This window comes from Myodes glareolus, chromosome 15, assembly GCF_982192425.1.
Source record: "Myodes glareolus chromosome 15, mMyoGla1.1, whole genome shotgun sequence".
In the NCBI taxonomy this organism is placed as follows: domain Eukaryota; kingdom Metazoa; phylum Chordata; class Mammalia; order Rodentia; family Cricetidae; genus Myodes; species Myodes glareolus.
This window is the reverse complement of record NC_142040.1, coordinates 47,178,548-47,192,238: the sequence shown is the minus strand read 5'-3', so window position 1 is coordinate 47,192,238 and position 13,691 is coordinate 47,178,548. Positions and strand designations below refer to the sequence as shown.

Sequence of the window (13,691 nt, the reverse complement as noted above, 5' to 3'; positions counted from 1 at the left end):
CTCCGGGCTTGAGGCCAGCCTGGTCTATGTAGTGAGTTCCAAGTCAGCCAGGGCTACAAGGGGAGATCTATCTCAAATCCCCCAAGCTCTCAGAGACTAAGGAACATAGCTAATAAAGCTCCAGCCCACGTTCAGCCTACAGTTCCAGTCCACACATTTTTTGTTCTCTTTACTACTGCAAGGTGATCTTGGGATACATGCTAAGGACAGATGGCCTGGCTCCTGTCCTATGCTTTGGAGCATCCCACAAACACTCCAGTACAGAGGATCTCTGTGTTCAAACAGAAGGGACCATTCTTGTATTAAGACAAAGATGAGCATATTCATAGGAATAGAAACCCAAATTACACATAAGTCTAAGAAAATTTTTCCCTCTATCACAGACATTTTCCTTAACAATATTTGTGTACTTGAATGTCCTTAATCCCCTCAAACGAAAAGGACTGCAGGCAGTAAAACGAATCCTATATTAGTTATAATACATACATATATATTGGTTTAATAATTTAAAATGAGGACTCAGTTTATTCTTAGAAATGATGCAAGTACTATTGACTTTTTCTAGATTAAAAACCTCCAGGTGCATGCATTTCTTCTTTGTTTCTATCATATTTTCAAAGAAAAATGCGCCTGCATTTTTAACACAATTCATGGGTTAACTACTCTATGAAAGCTTCTCCCTTTTCCATCGGTTTATCTCTCTCTGCTCAAAGATTTTGGAAGCTCTTTACCCAACTAGAGAGAAACAACAAACTTTGTTTGTATGTTGGTTTATCTGTCTGGGACAGTCTCACTATATAATCTAACTTGGCCTGGAACTCAAGATCCTCCTGCCTCAGCTTTCCAAGTGATAGGATACAGGCTTGGTTTTATAAAACTATTTTTTGTTGTTGTTGTTATGATGTTGTTGCTTTCGAGACAGAGTTTCTCTGTATAGCCCTGGATAACCTAGAACTTGGGAGATCCACCTGCCTCTGCCTCCCGAGTGCTGGGATTAAAGACGTGTGCCACCACCCAAGTTTATAGAACTACGGTTAAGGACAAAATATTTTTAGTAGTGAAGACAGTAATGAGACAACACAATAAACACAAAGGAATGATTATATTAAAAGAAAAAACCGTGCCAGTTTGCAAGGACATGAAACACCAGAATTTTCTTGTGTGCTAAGATGAATGTATACTAATCACTTTAAAGAGTATGCCGTTAGCATACTCTACTAACGTTGAAAAAAATCCAGGTGCTGAGTCAGTAATTCACTCGTGGGTCTTCACCAAACAAGAATTCATATTTAATGTTCACTAAAAGACATATATAATATACTGATCAATAGCATTACCCATTATAACAAAAAATGAGAGCCTCTCAGATGCCCATCCACAGAATAGATGTTATAGTTTATCCAGAAAATAAGATACAGCAATGGACAACCACTAGCCAGCATGAACAAATCTCAGACTGAATATTGAATGAAAGAAGCTATACATGTTGGGTAACTCCATTTACAAGAGCTTTAGACTTTGTCGGGGCTGATAAATGAGATCCAAAGTGCCCATAATGTAGATCGGGGCAGGGAGAAAAGAGTAGTAACTGGAGGCATTGTGAAGGGATCTTTCAGGAGACCTGACCCTGTCCCATGTCGTTGCAGGGGTGTTGGCTACATGGCTGTGCAGCTTGTAAAGTCCTACCTGTACATCTGTGCATGGTCAGTTTTCTACACCATTCTAATATTAGGTATCAATAGTTTTTTAAAAGATAAAACTTCAATAAGAAAAGCCCTAAAATCCTCTTATATACATGAGCTTTTGTTTCCTCCCTGCCAATCATTTGCATGTTCTGATGGCTCCTCCCACATGCATCTTGTGTTGTCTGCAGAATTCATTCATCTACCAATCCCATACCGCAAATGATCACTCTACCCCAGAGATGGAATGTCAGCTTCTGGGGTTACAGCCTTGAGAAGGCCTGGCCCTGGGCCCTGGGTAGTTCTGAGAGGTCAGAGGAAATAAGCACAGCAAGATGTGCTAAGTGGTATCTGTATAATACGTGATGAGAACACAGAAGATTAAGGATCTGCCTGTTGACAGAGAAAGAGGTGTGGAGGGCCGCAATCACATTCTCCATTGCTTCAAGGGACAAAGGTAGAGACTGACCTCTTTGACCTCAAGGTGTGGTAGCACACGCCGTTGGTCCCAATGCCTGGGAGGCAGAGACAGGCAGATCTCTGTGAGTTCAAGGTGTTGTAGCACACGCCTTTAATCCCAGCACATGTGCTTGGTAACTTTCTACTGCTGCGTCCCTGCCTACTTCCGAAGCATCATCTGGGATAATGGGTAGCGGACCAATCCAAGAGTGACACGTCCGAAGTGAGGACTGTTTCCTTTATAAGGGCTGGGTTCCCCTCATTCTTGGTCTCCGCTTTGGAAGCTTATGCTCTCTCTCTCTCAAGATGCATTAAAGCTTTTCTGCAGAAGGATCCTAAGTGTCCCGCGTCGTTCTTGCGGGCGAGACAGTAGCGCGGGACAAAGAGGGAAGAGAGAGTCTAGGTGAAGGGAAAGGGTCTTACAGAAGGCGAAAGTAGACAGAAGCAAAAGGAAAACAGAATTGGAAAACACACTAAGACATGGAGATCCTGAGGCATCCTTCTCAGAGCTCAGACCGAATGGGTTGTGCACTGGAAGCAGAAGTGGGAGGGGACCTGATCGTGATCTGCCTTGAAGGACTTCATCCTGAAGGACAGGAGATGCTTCAGCTGATAGGTAACAGGCTATACAATGAACTCAGGAAGGGAGGGATGTGAATCAAAAGGCTTGACACAATCCAAACAATGGTGAGCATCTGAACTAAGGTGGAGACCACAGGAATATAGAAGAGAGGGCAAATCGAGAACACTGGGGAGATGGTGCATCCCTAAGACGTGTTACCCTGATGTAGACAACCCCTGCAGAATTTTAGCATTCACAGTAGAACCTAACAGAAGAGTGAGCTAGGGGAAGATGGATCTAAGAGCCACTAGAGACATCCCACATGTTTTGACAAGCAAAGAAAGTGTTAAGTATGGTAGCTTGTGTGGCAAACCACTAACGTTTCTTGCAACAACCACCTACCTCCACTCTGTTACCAACCTTACCAGTGCCCATTCCAGCTCAAATGGTTCCTTCCTAATTTGAAGCCTCTTACCTCCCCTTCCCATGGTATCCTGCACACCGTATCCCTCAAGGTATGTAGATAACAAAAAAACTGTCTATCATTCAATAATCTTCACTTATTACCCAACCACAGGCATACAAGTATCTACATCATTTATATTTAGTATCTGTGGTGCTTTGAAGGAAAATGGCCCCTAAAGGGAGTGGCATTATTAGGAGGTTTTGTTGAAGAAGGTGTGGCCTTGTTTGAGGAAGTGTGTCACTATGGGGCAGGCTTTAAGTCTCCTTTGCTCAAGCCTCCCTCAGTGTGGCACTCAGTCTACTTCCTGTTGCCTGCACTATCAGCTGCAGCACCAGGTCTGCCGGCACACCTCCATGCCCCATGGTGACGGTAATGGACTAATCCTCTGAAACTGTAAGCTGCCACCTCAATTAAATGTGTTCCTTTATAAGAGTCCTGGTGCTGACAGTGTCTCTTCAGAGCAACAGAAACCCTAACTAAGACAGTATCTTTCTTCCAAAAGAAAATTAAAGGCTAATAAATGTGTACTTATCCCGTATGGAGCAGTTTCCCTTTAATGGGCTCCAGTAAAGTCTGCCAGTGAGTTCACACACGAGATCAACTCCACCTAGCTTCAGACACAGAGGGAAGTCGGCAAGTCTGAGGCTTCTCGCCTATCTAGTCTTCAGCCAAGTATGGAACACAGTAAGTGAATTACTGCCCAGATGACATTCTACTTTGAAAACTACTTTAAGTTAAAGGGGAAATGACCTTACGAGTTAATAATACACTTGTCCACTAGAGGTCTCCCGATTACCAAAGATGCGGGCTTTCTAGTGAGCAATGCTTTCTGTCTTCCCTCCCTCCCGTTCTTTCTCCCTCCTCCTCCTCCTCTTTTTCCTCACTGCCCCTAAGGCCCAGGCCCCACCTCAGGTTAGCAATTCTCCTCTAAGCTTAGCTTGTCTTTCAGCCTGCCCTGGCATGCCTGAGAGCAGCTCTTTCCTTAGAGATGGGCAGGACAAATCTAGGGAATGCAAAACTCAGATCAATACCTAATCTCTCCCTATCAAGACATCCTGATCCCACAACCTGTTTAAGAATCAAGCCATTCCTCACTCCCTCCTCTGTCCTGCACCATCATTACCTGGGCACCGGAGGACCCTCATCTGCTTCTGTCCCTACAAAGCACCTTGAGCACAACAGTCAGAGAACCATATAAAACATGGAAGTGGAACAGGATCCTGCTCTGCTCAAAGCCCTGAAGAGGTATTATTTATTCAGAATAAAGCACAGAGCCCCAGAGCAGCCTGTGAGGCCATCTATTTGCATGCCTGTTATGTCTCTGGCCTCATTCCTTCCAGGACCTTCTTTGCTTCCTTCTCTAACTCTCTATTGCTCTCTGGCTCCCCTAGCCACGCCAGGAATGTTCCCCTAAGGGCCTCTGCACTGGCTTTCTGCTGTCTCTGAATCTCTTCTCTGCATGGCTCCTTGCCTAGCCCACTTCCTTCACGTGGGCTCAGATGTTACCTCGATGCCAGCCTGACCACTGCACTGATTGCTGACAGCCACCGCTCTACTCAGAGGGTCCCAAGCCTCTTCCTTGCTCTTTTTCTTTCTCTCATGTCACAAAACTTTCTAATGTGTTAGAAAATGTACCCATTTTTATGCTGACTGGATATTGTCTGTCTTTCCCAAATAGAACAGAAGGTCTGTGACAAGGGCTCTTACCCTGCTGCTGTTTTTGGTGGTAGAGATTGTGGCAGAGGTGGTGGTGGAGCTGGTGGTGGTGGTGGAGGTGGTGGTGGTTATGGTGGAGGTGGAGGTGGTAGTGGTGGTTTTGGCTTTTTTCTTTCACTTCTACATCCTAAGCACCTGTCCACGATATGGCACGGAAAGGGTACTGCAGAAATACTGGTGAGCACTTGCTAAAAGAATCTGCTGCTGCATTCCATTGGACTCTCCCAGCCATAACTTCTCTAACAGGAATGAACTATTCTGGGTTCGTTTCTATTGCTGCGATTAAATAGCCCGACAAAAGCAACTCCGAGGGGGAATAAGCACTCATACGGTTCATAATTCCATTACCACCGGAAAGGCCAAACAGGAAATTGAATCATCATAACCACACATCCACAGCCAGGCGCAGAAGGAAGTAAATGCACGGATCCCTGCTGGCTCTCAGCTGGCTTTCATCTCTATATGCTTCAGAACCCCCTGCCTAGAAAATGGTACCACCACCATGGACTGTGCCTCCATCCAAACCAAACAATCCCTCAAAGATACGCCCACAGGTCAAACTGATCTAGACAATTCCACATTTGGATTCTCTTCCCAGGCTGGGCAGTGGTGGCGCGCACTTTTAACTGCAGCACTCAGGAGGCAAAGGCAGGTGGATCTCTGAGTTTCAAGCCAGCCCGAGTTCTAGGACAGCCAGGACTATATAGAGAAACCCTGGCTCGGAAAATAAATAGATAATAAATAAGATTCTCTCCCCAGGTAATTTGAGGTGGTGTCGCGTTGACAGCAACAGTTGAAGCTGAGCAGCACAATCACTCATTAGTCCCTACTTGTCTCTCTGGATCCACTGTTAGCTTCCAGTCTGTCTGGTATCCAACCTATGCCTTGAGCCAGGCGCTCTCCTGACTTCTGCTTGAGCTGAGCCAAGGGGGAGGCACTGTCAGAGAGCATGAGGTCCAGAGAACAGTGACGTCAGGTTCTGTAGCCCACAGGCTCTCTTCCCTTCTATATACAAAACTTCTAAACACTGGTTCTCTCAAGCCCCCTCCCCCCATGTGAGGGCCAGTGGCAACGGCACCCCTGTTTTATCTCCGGGGTTATTTAACGGCCATGTTGTCTTCCTTTAGTTATAATCAACCCTTTTAAAGGAGTCCCTTTGGAAACGTGCTCAATTACCAGTGATAATATCCAGAGCTATGACTAATAAACTCATAACCATAAACCAGCCCATGAAGGTGGATACAGCCCATCTGGTTTTGTGGATTTAAATATCCGAAGCTTCCTCCAAGCCCACAGAGTCCATTCCAACAACCAGAACATAGCTGGTCATTCATTGACTTGGAAATTTTTCTGACCACTCTTTCAGACATCTCTGTTTATTTTTGCAACACATTACACATTTTAACTTGGCCCTATTTAAAGATGACCTTCTGTATTTGTTGATCTTGGCTCTGGGGCTGATTAGGTATTTGGGCTTTGCTTTGTTTTAGACTGGTTGTCTCCTGGCATAGCAACCAGGCAATGCCTAAGATTCTCAACAACCGGGCCAGATAAAGAGCTTATGCTTTAGGCCTTGAAAACTCTACTGGATAGCTTACAACGAGAACATGCATGTCTTTCTATAGTGTCTCTAATTCATAAACTCATCAAATACATTTGTCTGATATAATAGTAACATCCCTGATGATAAAAAAAAAATTAGCAAACTACATCCCTGTCATCTAGGAGCTCATGATACAACAACTGAAGATGTGGACCCGTTGGCAAATGGGGAGCATCCCATTTCTAACAGGGAAATGAGTATGAACAAGCCTCTGTGCCCCTTGATATTGAAGGTGATGCTGATGGACCCTCCAACAGGGGGCACTGCTTGCCGTCATAAGCCAACATTTCTCCAGCCTAAAGAAAAAAAATTCTGGATTTCATAGGACTTCAGACATTTCAGTGGTTAAAAGAACTCTAAAGCCAGAAATCTATTGAGATGTAAACCAAAATGAATATTGCATGAAAGGCATCCACCTTCTGAAAATATTTCATTTCTGAATCTGAAATTTAAATTCTTGAAAGCAGACGTGGTGGCGCACGCCTTTGATCCCAGCACTTGGGAGGCAGAGGTAGGTGGATCCCTGAGTTCAATGCCAGCCTGGTCTACAGAATGAGTTCTAGAAGACCACGACTATACAGTGAAACCCTGTCTTAAACAGAAGAGAGAGGAAAAGACAAAAACAAAACAAAACAAAACAAACACCTTGTATAATTTTGGTTGAGCTTAGCCTTTAGCAGCTGGGCCATCTCTCCCGCACACCAGCTGCAGCACTCCAGAGAGTAGGCCTTGCACCTTGCCTGGGCAGCAGAGCAGAGCTAACCCTATTGACAGGGGTACGGGTGAACCGGCCTGAGACCGTGACCATAGAAGATCTGGACGGTCCCTCATCTGCTATATGGTGTGGGTGGGGGAGAGATGCTCTCTACCCTGCACTGCTTGTGAGGGTTGGGAGAGCTGACCCTGAGGTAGTAAAGAGTAGAAGAGCCGCCCCTGCCCCTCTTCAGCTGCAGCACTAGGGCGGGTGGCCCCCGCACCCTGCCTGGGCATCACAGTAGAACTGACCCCACCCCTGCTCGTTGCTGCAGGAGATGAGCTGGGGGCGGTTGTGGGGAAATGCTGGAGAGCTCATCTTGGTGGTGAGGACAGGGGAGAGCTGGTGGGCTGACCCACCCTGCAACCACTCAGACCCAGAACCAAGGCTATGAGCTGGCCACCCCAACATCCACCCCGTCTGTAATCTGCTGGAGCATGTGAAGGGGTTAGTCCTGTAGACCCCAGGCTGCAGGATCTCCATGACAACAGGATATCCAAGAGGAGACCCAGTGAGGGCCCAGCACTGATAGTGTAGCAGAAACCAGAGGCCTTGAACCAGACCAATGACACTGCAATAACACTTGCAAGTAAAAATATGTGGATAAAAGGGTTTACTGTGTGACTCATTGTGTCTATGGCTTCCATGATGAGATTTCTTTTCCTTTCTTTTTTCTTTTCTTTTGTCTTTTCCTCTTAAATTGTATTGTATTTGGGGGTGGGTTGCAAGAGCAGAGGGCAGATATGAAGGGACAGAGAAATGAATAGGCTGAAATGCATGATGTGAAAGACACAAAGAATAAATAGAGAGTTTAAAAGAAAATTAATCAAAAAGAAACCAACAACAATAACAGCAAAACAATCTTGGATATCTATTTTCTAAAATCTCACTGATTGGCGATAATTATTTTAAAAACGTAAGTATTGGGGAAACTTTATTTCCTTTGCTTTCATTTCATGTTTTAATCTCAGACTACAATTTATAATTATCAAAAGTACAAAATAAAGGAAAAGGCTATATTTGGACGTAAGGTTCAGTCAACCCATGGCACAAATAAAACCTTTCATGAACTAAGCACATAAAGGTAAGTATGCATCTCAGGACATCATTAGCCCTTCCCAAGCCAAATAACAAAACCCTACAGAGTGCTCACAGTGAAGACAGCACAGCCAGTATGGACTCAGTGAGGTCACCAGAGTTGTGGCTGTAAAAATAGAAAAGGAACAGGGCACAGCACAAAGTCCACTTGCATTTAATTCTAGGCTTGAAGACACTGACACACAACTAGAATGTTTATTTCAAGTGAGGGGCTACTACTCACTGCACCCTCAAAATTATCCTGTACCTATTTAGTATGATGTACAAGAAATCATAAGTACACATACTTAAGGATTATCTAATAGGATGAAGCGTCCACATATAAGGAAAGAGTCCTCTAGACCCTGTTCTTTTACATCTATAACTCAAAATACTTGTTCAGAAGAAAGTAGAATGCATATCACAAAGTATCTATTTTTCTATTGACTCTGTAGCTAAATGGTTGACATACATTTTACTGTGAAAATTTTGGTTCGCACTGGTTTCACATAAGTTCATCAAAAAAAATCAATGAATTCTCAGCTTTTTCAACCTTTTAATCAACAATATCAAATATTCAGAAAAGCAGCATTTATCTCATCAAGGTTAACAGTTAATACCTCATACAAAAGTGTTATATAGCAACTTCCTCTGGACTGAAAGACTCCAGACTGAAGAAAGTTCATTAAAATGAAGGAAGGTTTGAAGAGACCTATTAAGGCCCCGGAAATAAACAAAAAACAAAAACAAAACCTCACAAGTCTCAAGGAGTTCCTGAAATTTACCAGATTCACAAGGCCCCTCCTGCCCCAAGGTTATATTACATTAATAAGGACTGTTGAGATGACTCTCCAACCTGTCGGGCTCTCTGCAGGTCAGGGAGAGCGCTCCAGGGCTCCAACTCTCATGAATTATCACCCACGCTGCAATGCGCTTTTGTGGATACAGCTGCCTTTGAATGGTCTATGCTCTGGTAAGTAACCCCTACCCATATGCCCGTAAGTAACTCCAATAAACTCTCTGGTTCATCAAGTTAGATGTCAGTGGTATCATCACTCTGGTCCACCTTCACTCCCCTACCCGAATGGAGGAGACATCTGTTCACACCTCCCCATGAAAAGTGTCACACAACACAAGGTAAGAGTTTTGAGAGACTTTGACAGTCCTTCCATAAAATAATGATCTCTTTCCATCACTCACTTCCAAGATAATCTGTGCTGTTTATTCTCAAAGCCTGTAAAATAATAAGCCAGCTTGCAATTCAAAACATCTTAAGATTGTTAAAGTCTTCATTCATTTGTTGAAAGGGTGCCAATGGCTTACTGCTTTGCATACATACAAATAGCTTTTTCTGACATTGCTACATGTACCACATGTGCATGCCTTTTTAAAACACTGGCTTATTATGACCACTACATAATTGTTCTACAATCCTACTGCTAAACTGATACCATGTCCTTCACATTCCATCAAGATTAGTAACATTTTTTATAATTTACCTATTTCTTTAGATAGCATCTGGAGGAATGATAAAATCAAAAGAAAAAACTTGAAACAGATTTCAAATTGATGTCTGACTTGCTTTATTCATAATGGCCTATTATGAGCAAAAAAGACCATCTTTAAATTTTTTTATTCTGACTTTCTTTACAATTGTTTTACATATATTTTATACATTTTTTAAAAAATGAAAGTAAATCAGATAAAGATATAAGTCATTAGTTTATGTATTTATTTAAGGCAAGGTGAAGCGAAGCATCTTTACTTATGATTATGAAACAAGGCGTGAAAGTGTAACTTGGCTGGGCCTGATGGCACAGGCCTGCAATTCCACCTACTTTGAAGGCTGAGTCAGGAAACTCATTAATTATAGATTTCTTTAATCCAAGCTCTCCCTAGGATACAGAGAAAGAAGGTCGGGGATATAGCCCAGAGGTAGGGCACTTGCCTAGCATGCCCAGGGTCCTAAGTTCAATCACAGTGCTACAAGTTAAGAAACAAAAACAAAACTATGAGCTTCCATTCTTGACCTTCCTACCAACTTTTCTGTTTTGTGAGAGGGGACTCTCACTGCTTGGCAAATAGATCATGCTGGTACTGAATGTATTATCCTCCCCTGTCTACTTAGTAATGGGATTGCAAGTATGTGCCACCATATCCAATTAGCTGCTCTCTTTTGATGACTGAATATATTACTCTTATAAATGGAGGCAAATTTAATTTCATTGATAGACTTTTTTATATGCTTTGATAATTTCGTATTGAATACACTATTTACGTTACTTCTACCACCACCCCCATCCAACTTCTCCCTTCCCCTCCCCATACTCCATCTTGGATTTATGACCTCTTCTTCTGAAACTGTTACAGATGCATAGATAGATGAGAGAGAGAGAGAGAGAGAGAGAGAGAGAGAGAGAGAGAGAGAGAGAGAGAGAGATCCTACTGAGTCCATTTCGTGTTTCTTAGGTATACACATGCTTAGGGCTGACCAGTTGAAACTGCATAACATATCAGGGGTCACATCCCTGACCGCTGATGAACTTTTCAGGTGACAGGTAATTTTTAAACTAGCATTTCTTTCTAGCCAATCGTTTCAGAAATCCACTCACCCCGCATTGTTGCTGACTGCAGTTAGATCCTTCACGCCCGTCTTCAATAAAGCACCTATAAGATTTTCTGGAATTCCACACAGCCCAAAACCTACAAAACCCAAGAGGGAAACAATCTGTACAGAGGTGATGCTCCTTCAAGACACACATGTTATTATTCTCAACAAAAAAGTCACAATGCATTTTGTTAAACATAATAAGCAAAATACACAACTATACCTTATCAATGTGCTAAAGAGCCACCAGTCATATTACCAGAGCTCAAAGTTTCAAACCATTCCATATCACCAGACACCACTGTCAAGGCTTTGAACAAGCTAAGGCCAAATGTAATCAGGTTATATATGACATGTGTACTATTATCCCTCTTCATAATACAAACTATATCCAGTTGTTTATCTAAGCATGCATTTCTATACATCTGAGTTAGCATATTTACTAGAACCCTAAGCTAATAACTTTCATTTCATAGATCTTTAAAGTTATTCCAGGAGTGTAGGATTTAAGATGGACATTCAATAACTTCCCAATTTGAATGAATAAACAAAGACCAGCCCTAAAATAAATCTTGATTCTATGTATAAGGATCAGGAAGCTAAGTGTAATTAAATCTGAGGCAGTGATTACAAAAGACATCCCAAAGAAGTAGCAGAAACAGAATTGGGGGTGGGGGGAGCTCAATGATAGAGAGACCCTGTGCTCTTCAGCTCAACAAATAAGGAGCAATACAGAGTGCTTGGAGCAGTGGTTCTCAACCTTCCTAATGCTTCGACCCTTTAATACAGTTCCTCATGTTGTCGTGACCTCAACCATATAATGATTTCATTGCTACTTCACAACTATAATTTTAATACTGTTATGAATCATAATGTCAATATCTGTGGTTTCCAGTGCTCTTAGGTGACCCCTGTAAAAAGATCCCAACCCATCGGCTGAAAGCCACTGGGCTAAAGTATCTGACAAGATGAGGCATGTGTTTCCAGTTCACCCACATTCCCGGCGATTCAGGGATCCATCACAGCTCCCAATAAGACACTAGCACATGAGCCTCCGGCTTCTCGGGTAAAATCAGGAGAGAATGGAAAGGAAACGTGCAGCAGCATCTCTCAGGAAGAGACTGGAACAGAGTGTCCCGCGTGCCATGGGAAGGACAGTGAGTGAGAGGTAAATGAAAGCCGGCGTCCCTTTACTTACCGCCAACCAGCAAGGTTGCACCATTAGGAATATCTTTGACGGCTTCCACCGGATCTGTGTAAAATTTGGTGTGGCGATGGGTACTGACAGAAAAGTAGCGGACACACCCCTGGAACGTTAAAAACATTTCCAGTGAACGATCATTTGCAGCTTCACTTTACACAAGAAACAAAAGATTCCATATACGTGTAGATGTATGTGTGTGTGCATATATGTGTATCTCTATGTGATAACTTCATCAATCCTTTTAGCATCCTTGTGTTTTTAATTAACACACACAATCTGTTTACGGTATATAACATCACATTCTGATACACGTAGACATTGCACAGTGACTAACGGGAGCTTTCTAACACGGCATCACTTCACATCCCTCTTTGTGGTAAGAATATTTCACAACTGCTCCAGGGGTTTCTAGGATGGTTACCGTTACTGCTCATCACCAGGCATATAAGAGATTTCCCAGGTTATTTCTCTTATGTAGCTGAAACGTCATGTCCTTTGACCAATATTTTCCCAACTCCTTCCCTTTCTAACCTCTGTAATGTCATTTTACTTTGCTTCTCTGATACAATTCTATCTGTAAAGAGTTGGGCGTTAAATGGTTTGTCTTTGACAGGATGGACATGCCCTACTGACAGGTTCTCACCAGGGTCCCTTGTGATCTACATCTGCTATTACATGGGGAAGGTCCAGCTGGGTCATGCGACCACCACCCAAAACAATAAAAGTAGATAACTTGCCGGGCGGTGGTGGCGCATACCTTTAATTCCCTTTAATTCCAGCACTTGGGAGGCAGAGGCAGTAGGAGCTCTGTGAGTTCAAGGCCAGTCTGGTCTACAGAGAGAGTTCTAGGACAGGCTCCAAAGTTACAAAAAAATGTTTTTTTAACAAAGTAGATAACTAGATAACTCACATCATATACTGGGATGTAAGTCCACAATGTTAGAGCCCTCAGTCACCCATCTCTCACAGTAACAACCTAGCTTTCTAGTCCGCTGATAAACACTGAGAACCTACCTGCATCACCAGGTGCTGTGCCATTTATCTAATCCACACTACGGTAGGACTACGGCTCTCTGGGGAAGTACGGTGTGGTCAGCCCCAAGTGCTGGGAGAGCTCTAAAGAGACCAGTGAGGAGCAGCACACCAGAGGGCTCGCTTCCCTGTGCTGCTATCCCAGAAGCGGAAGGCAAAGCAGCAAACCGTCACTCCAGGGAGGAGAACTAACTGGGCACAGTACGATCTGTAGAGGGGTTGTCACACTGGGGAGAAGCGGTAGGACTTTCGTGAGGAGTGTGAGCCTGTGTAGAGGCAGGAATGCTACCGGCTTCCTTCTTGCAGGAGCGAGCAGGTTTCTGCTCTTCCTGCGCTGAACTGCTGGCTGTCAAAGCCAGGCTTGTCCTAAGGGAGGCTGCCTGTCCGGCACAGCCGCTGGTCCCTCTGCTCCCCCGCAATGTCGTAAAGCAGCACAATGCTCTCGCCAGATACAGTCACCAAACTGTGGGCTTTTGGTCTCCATCTAACTCCGAGCTAGATGAACTTCTTTTTTAAGTACCCACTCTG

General features: G+C 43.6%; 1 protein-coding gene across 1 annotated transcript in view; it reads right to left on the bottom strand.

Annotated features, from left to right (window-relative positions):
* Oxct1 (3-oxoacid CoA-transferase 1) overlaps positions 1 to 13,691 on the bottom strand; it is a 121,450-nt gene that overhangs the window by 100,924 nt on the left and 6,835 nt on the right. Inside the window, exons 2-3 of the mRNA XM_048428499.3 lie at positions 12,126 to 12,234; positions 10,932 to 11,022 (exon numbers count right to left, since the gene is read on the bottom strand). Coding sequence (XP_048284456.1) covers positions 10,932 to 11,022; positions 12,126 to 12,234 — 200 coding nt within the window. The remainder of the gene's footprint in view (positions 1 to 10,931; positions 11,023 to 12,125; positions 12,235 to 13,691) is intronic.